The sequence below is a fragment of the Vanessa atalanta genome, chromosome 13 (genome assembly GCF_905147765.1).
Source record: "Vanessa atalanta chromosome 13, ilVanAtal1.2, whole genome shotgun sequence".
Classification (NCBI taxonomy): Eukaryota; Metazoa; Arthropoda; class Insecta; order Lepidoptera; family Nymphalidae; genus Vanessa; species Vanessa atalanta.
The window spans coordinates 10,113,063-10,129,577 of record NC_061883.1 but is presented as its reverse complement, the minus strand read 5'-3'; the positions used below and the strand labels follow the sequence as shown (position 1 = coordinate 10,129,577).

The following is a 16,515-nucleotide window of genomic DNA, read 5'->3' as shown; positions in this document are numbered from 1 at the left end:
AAAATTATGTATTACCAATAATAGTACCGCAATAATAAATTAAAAATTGTTTAAGGGTCGGCAGTTAGAGGAAATATAAAAAACTATTGATGATTAAGATATTTTAATAATATTCTTTGTACAATATATTTTTACTAAATCATTCAATTGGAATGCGCACATTTAGAATATATAAAAAAACTAGAGTTGAAATAATAAACCATTAGAAAAGATGATCTATCACTGCTCAACTAAAAAGCATATTCTATGTTAATATACATTTGTAATAAATTATATTTAATTATAAATCTCTAATATCATTTTTTTTGTGCTTGCTTAGATAATACAAAAATGGTGCGAAGACTTATAATTATGCAATACATCAAATATTGAATAACTTACAAACTAAGAAATTTAAGTGTGCTAGAATTTTTCTAACTAATGTTAAATTAATACAAATGATTATTAATATTTTATCTGTAAACTTAAGCACTAGTATATAATAAATTATTCCACGTGTTCATCATCTAGTGGTTCTATCTTAACGCTGACAAAGTCCGTAGGTTCTAATTCCTCTTCTACAGATGGCGTTTCCTGCTTTATTACCGTTATCTCTGGTTTTTCATCGTTTTCGCTTTCCTTGTCTGTCTGTGCACTGTCTTTGGTATCATTGTTTTCCTCCTCATCCTCAGAATCATCATCGGACTCTTTATTTGCTGCATTTTGGGCAAACGACAACTTCTTCGAGAATGTAACAAAATCTCCTATCAATATATCTGGTACTTTCTTCTTAGGTGGTCCAAATATGCTGTTCATAGTTGATTCGTCCAGATTCAATTTACACTCTCTAGGTTCTAATCGCGTGAAATAATCTTTTATGTTTATTTCCGTGCCTTTTAATCCGTGACGTTTTCGCAAGTGCTTGACGATGGTCCTCTTGACCGCATAGGATTTCGGGCAACATTTGCACTGTAAACAAAAAAAGCAAGTTATAATGAAAGCTACTTTTTTAGTCATCACATATTTTATTTTGTATTCTAAATATAGACATATTGTTTACTATTTATACTTTACATATCTCTTGATTAGAATACGTTATAGTCTTATACATACTCGGAACGTGTTGAGTGGGCTGTGCGTGATGACGTGATGCCTCAGGCCGGCGGCGCTGGTCAGCAGCTTGTGGCAAATCGGACACGAGAACTGCGAACGCGTGTGCGACGTGCGCAGGTGACGTAGCATGTAGCGCTCGTCCTGGTAGCCTTTATCTGCAATTAAGACATTTCAATGATTAAGGACCACTCCCTGCAACATAACCACCAACACTTCTTATACCAAATTTAATTAAATATTGTTGACTTGCTTAAATCAGATGGTTTGCATTGCCACTCGGAGTTCACGTTTGAAGTTACCAACTGCTTGCGTTGATCCCTTTGGTTATCTTGTGCGACATACAAGATAACGAGACAATAACAATTTTTTTCATTGTATTTTTTATCAACATTCTCATAACTTAGGTTTATAGATAGGATAGGATAGATACACTTAATTTTTTTTTATATAATAAAGCGAGGACACATGATGGTAAGTGGCCACCACCGCCCATAGGCATTGACGCTATACGAAATAATAACCATTCCTATCACCAAACGACTGCACCACCAACCTCGGGTGGTGGGGTGAGGTGTTATATCACTCACCCTACCAACCTGAACACAACATTGGTTTTTGTCGGTAGAATATCTAATGAATGGGTGGTGCTGACCCACCCAAATAGGCTTGCACAAAGCCCTACCACCAAATATTAAAAATATAGCTATACTTTTAAACTACACAAGGAATGTATGCTACACTATTGAACCAGTAGGAGAGTTTAATTTAAGTCCTTATCTTAAAATTACAACAATATTTTAAACATATAAAATGACTTTACCACAAAGCGGACATTTGACAATTTGCCTCTTCTCAATGTGTGTTTTCATGTGTTCTCTTAAGGAACATGCACTTGTAAACAACTTTGAGCAGACTGTACACGACTCCAGGTCTGAAATTAAATCATTGTTTTATTACTGATGTGTGCCAACACACAACTAATTAGTCAGTCTGTATAATAAATATATTATTGTACAAAAATAAAGCTACAATAAATTAAATATCGAATAATATTTATAGGAATGACTTACTTTCTCCGGTGTGTTTCCGAATATGGTATGTGAGTTTAGACTTCTGTACGAATGTCTGCCCACAATATAAACATGCATATGATGTGTCTCTTGAATGTGTTCTGGAAAAAATATTTATTTATTTATGTAAAATATAACAACAAAATATTCAACATTTTTTAAAAATAAAAGCAATATAAACTTTTAAAATTAAAATTGGAAAAGTTTTGGACGAAATTTTAATTCATGTGCGCTCAGAGTTTCAATTAGCAGATAACTAGTGCTAGACGTACTTAATGTAGCTTATTATTTGAATTTCTGCTTAATAACAGTGAATCTCGTTCTCAGCAATTGTGTATTACCAGTCACCACACACTTTTATAGCACCACAGTATGCAATCATGCCAGCGTGAGGCGCAATCGGTATTTTATTAATAACGGTGATAAAGCCAACCGAAAAATATGCCCCACATGGGACATAGTTATCCAAAAGTCACACCTACAGGAAATTATTGCACCCAAAAAAATTCATTTAAAACAGGAATCGAGTATGCGGAAAAATACACGGAAAGTCCAATAGGTGGCGCCGGCTACCTGGTGTGCGCCGTGCAGGCGCCCTTGTCGGCGAAGGCGCGCGGGCAGTGCGCGCAGCGGTAGGGGCGCTCGCCCGTGTGGCGCCGCTCGTGGCGCAGCATGTTGGAGCGCTGCACGAAGCGCATGGGGCAGTACGAGCACGCGTGCCGCGGGCCCTCGTGGATCTGCACGTGCTCGCGATACGAGTCCTTTTTCTGGAAACGGATACTTTTTTAATCAAACGCCCGATCCATTGAATCTTAACTTCCGATCATTATTCAAATTCAGAAGGAACACACATACTAATATTATCAAGTAAAATGTTTTATAAATATATCCGTAACGGTCATTTTTCACATCAAATTATTATTTGCGAGCCAATTAAATCCGACTTTGATTATTGACGATTCATGTCTGAATCGAGCACTAATATGTGATTGGGAACACTATACGACTCTACCAGACCGAGATCGGACCGAAAACGAACTGTGAACGGCATCACAGTGAGGATCTGCCCTTAATATTAAGCTCACCGCAAACACTTTGCCACAGTAGCTACACGTGTAGTTCTGCTTGTTGGGCATGTGATCCTGTTTGTGCATGTAGAGCGATGACTTGTACTGGAAGGATTTGCCGCATTCCGAACACTCAAACGGATGACGACCAGGATGACGAAGGAGATAGTGGAGTTTCCTATAATTAAAAAAAAATCATGTCAATGATTTTACAATTTAAAAAATGATTGATTGATGAAATGATTATTATTTATTTATATAATTATTAATATTAACAAGGGAACAAGGAATCTTTCTTACTTTAATAAATACATTATTTATTACTATAGTTAAATTAAATATCTATTAACTATTTAAATATCTATTGTTATATTGACTAATAAATAGGTTGACGGCCCCAAAAAACCCAGGTTCAAATCCCGAATTGGTTAAATAAAATGTGTTGGGCTTTTCTTTTAAGAAATACCAAAACAAACCAATACCAAGAGTTTTGTTGTTTACGCCGCTTACGTACTTTTACGACAGCGTAAAGAAAAATTACCAGTTGGCCAACGGAGGCGTCTAGACATGCTAATCGTGTGAGGTCCGCAGGGCGAGAGGGTAGTGAGCCCAAGCTGTCACACACTCGCTTGAGCCATTCAGAGGTTTTTTGTATTTTTATTTTGTAATAAAAATACACATTATATTCCCGGTACCGGTACCCTAAATACATGTTCTAGCAATAAAAAAATACGGGACCGACGAGGTATAAAAATAATGTAAATAAATGTGAAAAGCCTCGCGGTAATGACGAAAAGCGGCATTCGACGGGACTTCAAAAGTGATGGCCATATAGTCTATCATAAGTGACCAAAATTCGACCAAATGGAAACTTTTTCACTTATAATTACTGCATAAATTAATTGTGGTAAATAGAACAGTTACCTACCTTTCATCTAAAGTCTGAAGCACTTCCCTGCACAGTTTACATTTGAATTTACCAGGACCGTGTACTTGAGCCATATGTGTACCGCAGGCACGTGCGCTGGCAAATTCTCTTTGACACACGTTGCAAGTGACTGGCTTATCTGATCTGCCCGATGGGCCGTGAATCATCTATAAAAAGACACTTCTCATACATAACAAGCGTAAAAAGCGCAATGGTTTGCGGGCCGCCTAGCAATGTAAAAAGTCGCAGGATCGATCCTGACCTCTTTGTCACAAGTGATAATGTTAAAAGGAGGGGGTAAATAGAATTATTCGTCAAAATTGTCGTACAAAATCCTTGATTATTTTGGCTATTTCTTTTTTCAACTTATAATAATATAATAAACTTAGATTCAATCGATACACTATTTATATCTAGTATTCATACAAAATATGAATAATTTTACAGCTGAGTTTTTTAAATTTTAATTAGCACTTGGAGAGACAGTGCACTAGACACAATAGCAAAGTAATTGTTATATTTGTAAAGAGAATTACTGTTCAAGAAAGTCACACTTGCTCTAGCCTCGGATTGGACACAATATTATTTTAAGAAGTTTGTGTTTTTAAAAATAATGCGATAGAATCTTTATCTGTATTTATATTATTATTGATTATGCAAATCTCATTAGCCACCAATCCTATCAGAATAATTATTCTGCATTAGTATAATTATTATACTGTTGATTATGTATCACTAAACACACAAGCCAATGTGCAAAGCGGAAATATTATATGCCAACCAATTTTTTTATATTATTACTAATGGAAAGTGACTACACTACTACAGATCAACAGTAAGTCTAGACTATATGTCATAAAAAGACATACCTTAACATGTAATTTGAATGACTTTCGATGACTAAGAGGCTTGTACATGCAAGAATCCAGAGAACAATACAATTTCCTGAGTTCAGGATGAGTCTCTTCAAAGTGACTTCTCATTTCATCAACACCAGACAGTACAATGCAGCATAAACAACACTTGAGCAAATATGAACTAGTCGGAGCTCCCTGTTCAAAGTGTTTTTCTAAGAAATGATGTATGTACCAAACCTTAAAAAAACAAAAATTATATATTTTATATTGTAATCAAACTTATACACAGAATTAATTAATACTCAGATATACTATTACTGAAGTGTAGAGCCAGAGCTTGTCGACTCTCAGTCAACAGATAAAATATAAATTTGATTGACATATCTTTGTATTTGAAATGTTGGAAAAATACAACTGCTGAGTTTGTTGCTGATTCTTTTTCTTGGAATCTACATTCCTAAGCCCATGGTAACTTTACATTTTATAAAATACTTTAAGATGCTGATTCAAGTTTAGTTCAAATTAAATAAAGTATTATAATATATTTTTATTCAAATATGCTTTTGTACAAGAACCTTTCAGTGCTACTGGTAATTCTTTGTATAGATATAGAGTACTTAATGTTTTTTTAAATACTATAATATGTTTACCAACCTTATCACCAAATGTTTGTGAACAACTTTCACACTTGTAAAACTGTTCTTTATATTTATTAAAATGTACTCTTATCTGATGTGTTTCTCTGTCTGGTTCATTCCAAAATAAAGTAGGACAATACTTGCATTTGAAACCTAAGTGTGGGCTGAAACAATTATCATAATCTAAGGAATTCCAGTGTTCTGTCAAGTGTACCCTCGTTGCCTCTCTGTTATCAAACTCTTTATCGCAGAATTGACATATCCATAAATCCTCAAAATCAGCCAATTCTTCTGTTATATGATTTGTCAGTTCATTATGAGTATCAAATGTTGTTGCACATACTCTACAAGAAAAAACAGGCACTGTTTTAATACTGTGTATTTTATTCATGTGTGTAGTTAGGGTCAGTGCTGTTTCCAGTTTTGTTTTGCATAGAGAGCATTCCACATCCATAATAATATCAGATTTAGGTTTCTCATAATCTATATGAGAAGTTTGTGGCATTTGGTTGGAATTAATATCAACAAGAGTCTGCTTAATATAGTTAAAATAACATTTTTCTAATACTATCAATTCTGTCAATGTGATATCAAAATCTTCATCACCCTTATAATCTATTATTTCATCATTTTGACTCTGTTCATCCTTTTCGCTCATTTCATTGTCTCTTTCTGGCTTCTGGTCCTCTGTATCACTAACATTCTCTTGTTTGATTTCTGGTAAAACAACTGTTGAACTTTTACTTTCATTACAGGGTTCTTCTGCAAAGGATTCAACTATTGGTTTTTTGTCAAAATTCTTTGGCTGCAAATCAACATAGCCAAGCCTTACATGTCCTTTTAGTTGTTCATCGATAAAACGGTCACTGACTTCCGCTCCATTCACCAAGAATGGTGTGTCTTTCCCAGCTACGATTGTTGTCAAACATTTAAGTGTAAAGTGATGGTAGCCCATATAATGTCCAAAGAAGTTTGAGACTGAATTATCAGATTTAGAACAAAGTAAACATAGAAATTTATCAGCTCCTTCATGGTCAAGCTCCCAGAGAAGTTCTTCATTCTTAGAAGATACATTTGTTACACTGTGTTTCTGGACTAAGTGTGAATTGTAGTGATCATCGGCAGTGACTCTGAAGTGGCACAAACGGCAATGGACTAGATTATGCACAGTATTAAGGTGCTTGCGTAATAAAACTTCAGTTGGGAATGTCTCAACACATTGAGAACACGGCCAGGGAGTGTGAAACTTTTCATGATTCCACCAAGTCTCTCTGTCCGGTACAAAATATCTGAAAGAGACAATATTTATGATAACAAATGATATACATTTCATTAATTGTAATCGTAAATATAATTATTGTCTTTCTTAATGTGTCATTCAAATAGCTTTTAAAATTGAATGTATTATCCGCTTATTGTAAGAATTCATTAATTGATAAAAACACTAAATACTTTTAAATTAGTATAAAAATAATTAAAAAAATAATAGTAGGCTTCTTTACAGCGTTAGCAGAATAAATAATGTAAATAAGTAATTTAAAATAAATAATACTTAGTGGATTTTCGCACTTCATGAGTGCTTGCAATAAGACGACGAAATGTAGGTTTTTTACCTGCAAATTCCACAAAAATCCTTTTTGTGATTCAAAGAGTAATGCATGATCATTTTAGATCTGTTTATGAACCATTCTGAGCATAACAGACAGCTGTAAGGTCCTGTCGGATTTAAATCTTTAAGGTAGAGCCATACATCCAATGGCCTAGCAATAACTACTGGTGGAATAACGGTGTTTATTTTTTTAATTTTTATGGTAACACCTAATTTTTTATAAGGTGGATCCTTCTTTTTCTTTTTCTTAGGTTCGTCATCACTGCTTTCAGAATATTGTTCTTCAAATCTTTCTGGATTAGTCTTCTTAGCCGCCGCCAAAACGGAGAGAGGTTCATCGTCCGACTCGTCAGAGGCCATTTGAAGTACTTATATATAACTAAATTTACAAAAATACAATCGGTATTAGTACTTCATAACATATAAACTGTTTCGCAACGAATTAAATCTCGCTAAATTTCAAATACTTAAGATAATAGATCATGGGACATCAAACAAAAGTAAAATTCGAAATATATCAACAATACTGTCAAAAAAACAAATAAGTAACAGATAGTAATCAATAAAAACTCTCAATCGGACCAAAGAGCCATAGAGCATAAATTTAGATGGAAATGAAACAAACTTTCAACAGCATTTTCTAAATATTGATATTTATTATTAATATCAAACAATTAAATAGTAAAATTAAACGAAGCAAATATTCATAAAAAAATATTTTCAGATCCAATATTTTATTAAAAATGTTTCATTCTACGTAATAATGAATTTTGATTCTATTTAGAAATACAACTATCATGAAAAAATCATAACTAATCTAATGCATATTTTATTTATATTTAAAATAAGTCAGGAAAAATGTTATTTTGTAAACGTTATTTCAAAGAAAGCGAATACGTAATGAATGGATCACAAAAATAAATAGCTTTTAGAAAAACAGCAATGTACAATGGAACTTATACGAAAAAGTTATATCGTGGCAGCCATTTTATAGATATTAATTTGTCTATGGTAAGAGCCAAAGAAAGGTGAAGCTAAACAAAAGGGTAGCATGTAGATAGCATTTGCTAAATTATTGGTGAATTATAAGAAAGAACTAAAAATTTGCAAGTATTTTTATGAAGTGAATAAGTGACTTTCATTCTTGTTATAAATGTGTATCGTAAGTGTCAATAAATTGAAGTACAATGCATCCTGTAATGGTGGCCATTAGGAGTAATAATTATGTATATTGGCATACTTACTGTTTTACGAACCATCAATGATACTTCTAAAGTTGAACTATATTGTGTGTTAATATAATATTTACACAAAACACTATGTAAACGTTTAAGTGTTTATATTATGTGAGTGAGAGAATATAACCCAGTGTAAATAATAATTACCAATACCATGGCCCAAAATCAAGGGGATGTTCAAGTGACACCAACTCAACCTGTAAAAGATAAAGATATTTACGCTTGTCTTCCTGATATACGTACAAACGGTCCTCTCGGTCCTGACGAACCGTGTTCTGGTGGAGAAGAGTTGAGATGGTTGCCAGCTCAGGCTACAGACAGGGATCTGGTTATGTACTTGAGGGCTGCACGCTCTATGGCAGCGTTTGCAGGTATGTGTGATGGAGGTTCTCCTGATGATGGCTGCGTAGCAGCGAGTCGTGATGATACTACTATTAATGCTTTAGACGTCCTACATGATTCAGGTTACGATCCTGGTAGGGCACTTCAAGCTCTTGTTAAATGTCCCGTCCCTAAAGGAATTGAAAAAAAATGGACAGAGGAAGAAACCAAACGATTTGTTAAAGGTATTCGTCAATTTGGTAAAAATTTCTTTAAGATTAAAAAAGATTTACTTCCACATAAGGATACTGCTGAATTAGTTGAGTTTTACTATTTGTGGAAAAAGACACCAGGTGCTAGCAGCAACAGACCTCATAGAAGACGTCGCCAAGCATCATTGAGACGTGTTCGAAATACACGAAATTCCCGTGCAGGTACACCTAAGGAACAAACACCTGAAGCTACGCCTACTGTGCCTGATACAAATGGTTCTCGACCATCTCCTATTCCTAAAGAGTCAGGGGAAATGAGTTCAGTTACAGAAGATGAGAATTCTGAAGATGATAGCGACTCTAGAGAAGCAGTAGGTGATCTTGCCAAAGTTGACAATGGTAGGGTTGATAATCCAGAAGATTCACCTAGCAGAATGAGGACTAGAAATAAATCAAAAGAACAAACTACTCCAAATGGAAAGAAAGTTCAGGACGAAAGTGATAATGACTCAAAGTCTAAAAAACCTACTAAACAAACTACACAGAGTACAAATAATAATATTCAAGAGAAGGTATTGGCTTCACCTGTTAGTAAAGAAATTAAAAAGAAAGTACCAAATGGTAAAGTTGACGTGTCAAAAGTTAAGAAACGACTGCCTGACGATACAAAACCTGAGGGGATTATGGATGGTGATGTACAAATGAAAAAGAAGAAAGCTGCTGAACCACCAGAAAGTCCATCAGAAAGCTTAACTAATGATAGTTTTCCAGCGATGGACGAAACAGAAACTGCTGAACCAGAGGTAGAAGCATGTGACTTTAGTTTTAATAAAACTGACAAAGAAAGTCCTGATCAAAATAAAGAAACTGAACCAGATCAGCCTCAAAAGCCTATGGAAACACAAATTAAATCAGAAATTAATTCTGAATCTACTATTAAAATGGAAAAAGATCTTTTACCTCCACTTTATAAAGCAGTGCCTGAAAAGGATGATAGAACTGCTTTGGACTTAAAAACTGATTCTAATAAAAACCTGGAAAATATGGATCAAAGAACACATCCTTTATTCCCTAAAACGGAACTTATAATACCTAAGGTAACACCAATGTCTGCAGAAGTTATGGAAAAAATTAAAATAAAAGAAGAAATTGATATGGAAGAACAAACGCTTAATTTGCAAAAAGAAGAATGTCAAAAAGATCCACTCGCTCACAATTTTTCAGGACATGCTTTAAGTCAATCTAGCAAACCATTAAACTTAGAAAACACAAACTATTTTGTCAAAGACAATCACATGTATAATCCAAAACTTAATCATAACATTAAAATTGAAGGAGTCCCAAGTAATATTTTCAATCCAGCATTATCCAAAGATAATTCAATTATAAGGAATACAAAAGATTTTGCAAGTGGAATGCCACCATTTTCATATCCATCCAGTATCAATTTTAACAGTGATCCTAATAAACATAATCCTCATATGAACCCATTAAAAACCGTGATCAAGTTGGAACCCAGAGATGAAACTAATGATATGAAAAATCAAAATACTCCTGAAATATTCACTGCAACTATATCTACTGCCAACAAAGTAGATTCACCTAGTACGCCCCGTTTAGATTCTATGCAAAGGATTAGTCCTTCACCAACAAATACGCGCGCCTCTTCACCACCACATATGGAACATCCAGTTACTACAAATACAGAACCCATTTCCCCTGCTAATGCACAAGAAATGAAATCTCAAGAATCAGATGCTGAAGAAAAACAACCCACTGATTTAAAAACACAGCCAATGTCAAAGCATGATAGTCAAAATAATAATTTAAGACAACCATTGTTTCAACCACCAAGACCAGAAAATCTTGGTGTTAGATCAACTGAGGCATCCAATACAGTATCTGGTCAAAATATGCCACCTCCCCATAGCCAGCCATCCATGACAGGGCTTTTGCCTCCAGGCCCTCTTATATCTGTTGGGAGTGGATCTAATGTTGGGCCTTATGGTTTTATGCCAGCATCATTATATGGTCACCCAGGACATCCAGGCTTAGAAAAGCCAACTGCTCTGCCACCGTTAATGCAACAAGTTCCTCCATCCCATAGTCATTCTGCTACAAATTTGATTTCTCAACAGTCCAACCAAAATGATCCATCAATGCCGCAAGATCTTAAAATTAAACAGGAAGTTCCCGATAATATGCCTGCTAATTTATCCACACAAAATGTGTCGGATCCTTTGCAATCACTCAAAGAAGTGAAAGTGCCTGGTTATCCGATTGGAAGTGCAATTGCACAACATTTAAGTTCAGAGAGAGATAGAGAATCAAGTGTTGAAAATAACAGTCGACCTCCTAGCCAACCACCTAACAATGAAAGTTCAAATATGCCAAGTGCTTTCCTTGGACCTAGGATAGAAAGTATAAAGAAAGAACCAGATTTCTTACATCAACCACATATAACACCTGTATCAACGAGTCAAGGTAGTGGATCAGACACAGGAAGTACTGCCCCGCCTGTCAAGAGTCCTCATACACCTACTCCTATCAAAAGTCAACCAGGTCATAATGGAACGCCTGGCCATCCACGTCCTTCAGCTACGACATCCCCCTTTTCAAGGCATTTGACGAGCCCTTCTCAGCCAAGACAGATTTCAGCTTCTCCTGTTCAACCACATACTCCAGTCTCACATTCAGCTTTGAATTTAATGAATCCAACACCACTTACAATACCAGCCACGATGTCTGGCCCTATAATTCATTCTCAACAGCATGGACCTCCGCCACATCCGTTTGCTTCACCGCTTCATCATCCTCATCACCATTTACTTCATCCATCTTCAATTTTCCAACTGTCTGCGGCGGCAGCGGCACACGCCATGCATCCTTACTATTCACACCCACATCCCGGTTACTCCATGCCTTACCCTTATCCTTATGGACCTTTGCCGCAGCATCACCCAATACCGCAAATGCATCCAGCGTCAAGCACGCCAGGAAGACATGAGCCAGTAAAACCATCAACTATAGAATCTACTACTATGCTTAGTGCTCATCATAGCACTAGTTCATCAGTAACGACAAGATCACTAAGAGAAATATCTGAAAGTTCTGATGATCCAAGAAATCCAAACGCAACAGAAAGACACCAGTTGCATGAAACTACTATGACTCATCATCATTCAACGAGTCACCATAGTGCGGTCCACACTAGTACAGAGAAACAACCCAGTCACGTTGGAGGAGGTACCAACCATACTCTTTCTATATCTCATTCGACATCGAGTAGTTCATCACAATCGATTCAGCATAAAATAAATACACAGCAAAAGTCCAGTTCACATTCAAGTTCTCCTCTTCACTTATCGGCTAGTGTGTCACAAACAACAAGTAGTTCTTCAAGTGTAAACGTAAATAACCATACGCATCATCACTCTCATCATCTTGCTCACCATCCAGAACGGCTATCTCCTGCGGACTCAATGCTTCTAAGACATCACCCTAAAATGCTACCAGGGAACCCAAATCATCTCATGATTCAACCTCCTTCTATGGGTCATCCAGGATTAAGCCTAGGCTTACAATCTGGCCCTGGGCCAAGTTCCATTGAAAGCTTACGACTTCACGCTCAAGCTGCAGCTGGATTACAATCTTCGCATAACAGATCGGGTTCGCCTCATCAATTACCACATGGTCATCCACATTTACGTGGTCCACAGCGACAATTACAAGACGATAATCCCGAACTAAAACTTGAAACACAATCTCAACCTGAAGAAGAGGAAATACCGAGTCCTGCGCATATACCCCATGGCCCTAGCCCGGAACCTAAAATTGAAGATACCGAATGTCATAGATCACAATCTGCAATATTTTTGAGACATTGGAATCGCGGTGATTACAATTCATGCACCCGCACTGATCTTATATTTAAACCAGTTCCGGAGTCTAAACTTGCTCGCAAAAGAGAAGAACGTCTTAGGAAGCAAGCCGAAAGAGATAGAGAGGAAAGAGAAAAAATTGCTCAACAAGCTCATAGAAAAATAGCTACTCCTGAAAAGCCTGAGACAAAACCACCTTCGAGAGGTGCTATTGAAACGATAACATCTCCATATGACAGATTTCCTCGACCTCCTGGATATCCCGACACTCCAGCATTACGACAATTATCAGAATATGCCCGGCCACATGCAGGTTTTAGTCCAGGCAATATTCCTCGACATTGTATGGATCCGATGTTACAATATCAATTAAGTTCTATGTACGGCGCCGCTGGCGCAAGAGAACGTTTAGAACTTGAACATCTTGAAAGAGAAAAAAGAGACAGGGAAATAAGAGAGTTACGAGAACGTGAATTGAACGATCGATTAAAAGAAGAACTACTTAAAAATAATGTCGGGCCGCGTGCTCTAGATCCTCACTGGCTTGAAATGCATAGAAGATACGGAATGCCACCACCACCACCCCAGGGAGCCATTCCTGTACAGTTTGGATTATATCCGCCAGGACACGGCCCTGCAGCACTTTCACAATTGGAAAGAGAACGGCTTGAACGGCTTGGAATTCCACCTGCGGGAGCAGGAGGCCCACCACAATCAGTTCCAGTATCAGGAGCATCACATCATCCACACCACCCTCACCCCGGAGTAGCAGCTGCGCAGTTAGAGGCCGCTGAAAGATTAGCATTAGCTGCAGATCCGATGGTACGGTTGCAAATGGCAGGAATTAATCCAGAATATCATGCACACACTCATGCTCACACGCATGCACATTCACATACGCATTTACACCTTCATCCTGGACAGCAAGCCGCTCAGGCCCAACAGGACGCACTGGGATTGAGCCTAGGTGCAGGCACGCCTTATAGACCACTGCCACATCCTGACCTGCTAGGCCGGCCATACGCCGAGCAGTTGGCACAGCAAGCTGCTGCTCATGAGCAATTACAACGACAATTGTTGCTTGAACGTGAGAGGGGCTTCTTGCATCCGGCTCACCACGAAGATTTCCTCCGGCAGCAGCGCGAGCGTGAGCTAAAAGTGAGGGCGCTCGAAGAGGCGGCACGTGCCTCGAGACCGTAGTGTCCCGCACGCCTCCCGCCCGACGACGCTGTTGTGGTAATCGAGTGAAGTGAGGCTCCTCCAGTCGTGAGGCCTTTGTAAAAATACTTCAAAGTGTTCATGCGCTAGTGTTACGCAAGTTAGAACCGAACGGTTTTTATTTTTTACGTGTGACGATACCTGTAATTTATATTTATAACTTAAGTATTTAAGTTTTTATAATATTTTTATAGTCGCATGGTCGTATAGTACGCTTGTTTCCATGCTCAAATTTATTTCATAACGACTAGTCATAATTAAATTTTATTTGTAGAGAACGAGATGAGTCACACATTTTACATAGAGTGCTGTTAGTCTAAATTATTGTTTTATATTTTAATAATTATACAGTTTAAGGTGCTGGTTAACATTCATTAATATACGAATGGACCACTTGCTACATTAATTAATGTAGAGAGTAAACTTTATTTTTATGTTTATGACATAATAATAGTTAATCATTATATTGTTAATGAACTTGTAAGACAAAAGTAGGGTCTGTGACTTGCCTTCTAATCGACTTGCCTTTTCGTGTACTTGAAAATAGAGAATGTGTCTTTCTATCTATATTGTCAAAAAGTATACTTTTTCTAATAGAATCGCTTCGAGTACAATATTTTAGTTCTCTAGTACGCAATCACTATAACGCTAACAAATAACATATCAATTTAAAGTCTAAAACGAGTTATATTTCAAAATGTTCATCTTTATATTGACAGATCGCAATAAATTTTATTTAAAGCTGTCTAATTTTGATAGATTGGAAAGGTGTAAATGTCGACCTTGTAAATTGTGAGCTCATTCGACCATTAATGATAGTAATATATTTTTTTAATTCGTATAGAGCTCCATTATTGTATTTAACTGTGTTATGACTGTTAATGATGTATGTTATGTATTCAATGAATATTAATAACCTATTAAGATCTTCAATTGATTCTTACGTGTAAATGAAAAATATATTAGTATCAATGTGTTGCAGTTATTTATATTTTATATCATAACAGAAGAAATGTTTTAGGTAAAACAATATGTTTTCAAGTACAAACCATTGAAAGGCTACTTGAAATCTCGTACAATAAAATAACGATGTCTTAATACTGTGAACAGTCATAACACAGAGCTGTTTAGTTTACGACGCATTAGTTTTACTGCAAATTTATTGCCGACGTAAAATATTATTAAGTACAAAGTATTTTAAATATACCAGCGCAATATTTCACAATTTTCACGTGAACTATAAATGTCGGCAATATTTGTGTAGTTTATTTAATAACTTACAATTTGACTTAATGATAAATTAACTACTTTTACCTACTTAAATACTCTTGCAATGTATAAAAAACTTAACGGTGAAAGGAAAACATTAAACATGGTTTTAAACCAATAATTATTTGTTTATCTAAATTAAAATATGTCGCAAAGAATAGAAGTGTGATTTGATACTTGTAAATTATATTAGTATTTTTCACCCACTGTACACATTAATATTCTTTATTGCACTATGTAAAATAAATCCCTTTGTAATAAATAGATCCTTTAGCGATGAAATAAAATTAAACTTATAGATTATTCTAGATTAAATAAATTTCAAAATGTCGCTTGGTAGGTATTGTGTTTATAATGCCATAGTTACTTTCCGATTTTAAAAAGAGAATGAGTATTATTTTTAGAAAAAAATATATCTTTTAATTAAGAGGTTGAGTGTCGGATTAAAATTTCATTTATTTAGACAATAAGGTTAAATGGATGTCTTAGTGCTTTTGTGTAAATTTTTTTGAATAATATATGTGAAAAAAAAACCTTATGTTGTTTATCTGTTATAACCACTAATTATAATATGCAGTTAAAAGTTTGGAAGTACATATAATATTTTTTTTGTCGTAAATGTCTTGAGAATAAGACAATGGTATTCCTCTTTGGGTATTTCCCTCGTTAGTTTGATGTTTCAATCCGATTTAATCTCAAGTATTCCGGTAAGAAAAACTTTTTTTTTAAAATTAAAAAATGTTTTTTATTTATACTAACTACTTTCTCGTAATGTCGACGAAACAAATGTTTTTCATCTAATATATTTTATGTACTGAATATTTTAACTTATGTAGTCATAAGACAAAATATTCAGTACATAAAATTATGACAAAATATACAGTACATAAGCTTATCCCATACATATGCTGTATGCCAAGGTCCGGGATATCAAACTAATCAGAAGTCTTCAGATTTAGCCTAAAATGATCTCAATACCCTATAAAAGAAAAGGAAATAAACTACATTTGGTAACCTTCACTAATATTTGCGTAGTGTGTGCGGATATGAAGCCAGATATACTTTTAATTAGGTAAAAAGGTTATTTTCTGTGTACGGTAGAGGGCTGTGTGCAA

At 35.6% G+C, this 16,515-nt stretch overlaps 2 protein-coding genes across 3 annotated transcripts; one reads left to right on the top strand and one right to left on the bottom strand.

Moving 5' to 3' along the window:
- Window positions 1-164: 164 nt before the first annotated feature.
- On the bottom strand, window positions 165-7,778 carry LOC125068414 (zinc finger protein 33A-like). The gene is made up of 10 exons (XM_047677523.1): window positions 7,266-7,778; window positions 5,669-6,941; window positions 5,027-5,251; window positions 4,158-4,324; window positions 3,248-3,407; window positions 2,736-2,929; window positions 2,163-2,263; window positions 1,913-2,023; window positions 1,093-1,247; window positions 165-948 (listed from the first exon to the last, which is right to left on the bottom strand). The coding sequence occupies exons 1-10, from the start codon at window positions 7,619-7,621 to the stop codon at window positions 487-489; spliced, it is 3,204 nt and encodes a 1,067-aa protein (XP_047533479.1). The 5' UTR covers window positions 7,622-7,778; the 3' UTR covers window positions 165-486.
- A 500-nt stretch (window positions 7,779-8,278) lies between these two features.
- On the top strand, window positions 8,279-15,922 carry LOC125068000 (arginine-glutamic acid dipeptide repeats protein). 2 transcript variants are annotated; one of them, XM_047676931.1, is made up of 2 exons: window positions 8,279-11,839; window positions 12,458-15,922. In XM_047676931.1, exons 1-2 carry the CDS (start codon window positions 8,654-8,656, stop codon window positions 14,111-14,113), a joined length of 4,842 nt encoding a protein of 1,613 aa, XP_047532887.1. In that variant the 5' UTR covers window positions 8,279-8,653; the 3' UTR covers window positions 14,114-15,922. The 2 variants fall into 2 exon arrangements, with proteins under 2 accessions (XP_047532887.1, XP_047532886.1); XM_047676930.1 differs by having other exon boundaries at window positions 8,279-15,922.
- Window positions 15,923-16,515: the final 593 nt, after the last annotated feature.

Excerpts from the sequence above, each read along its gene's own strand:
- LOC125068414 (XM_047677523.1), bottom strand. The coding sequence starts at position 7,621 with ATGGCCTCTGACGAGTCGGACGATGAACCTCTCTCCGTTTTGGCGGCG. Across the intron at positions 6,942-7,265 it reads GATTTTTGTGGAATTTGCAG|ATATTTTGTACCGGACAGAG; the intron begins GTAAAAAACCTA and ends TGTCTCTTTCAG. Across the intron at positions 4,325-5,026 it reads CATTCAAATTACATGTTAAG|ATGATTCACGGCCCATCGGG; the intron begins GTATGTCTTTTT and ends GTCTTTTTATAG.
- LOC125068000 (XM_047676930.1), top strand. The coding sequence starts at position 8,654 with ATGGCCCAAAATCAAGGGGATGTTCAAGTGACACCAACTCAACCTGTA.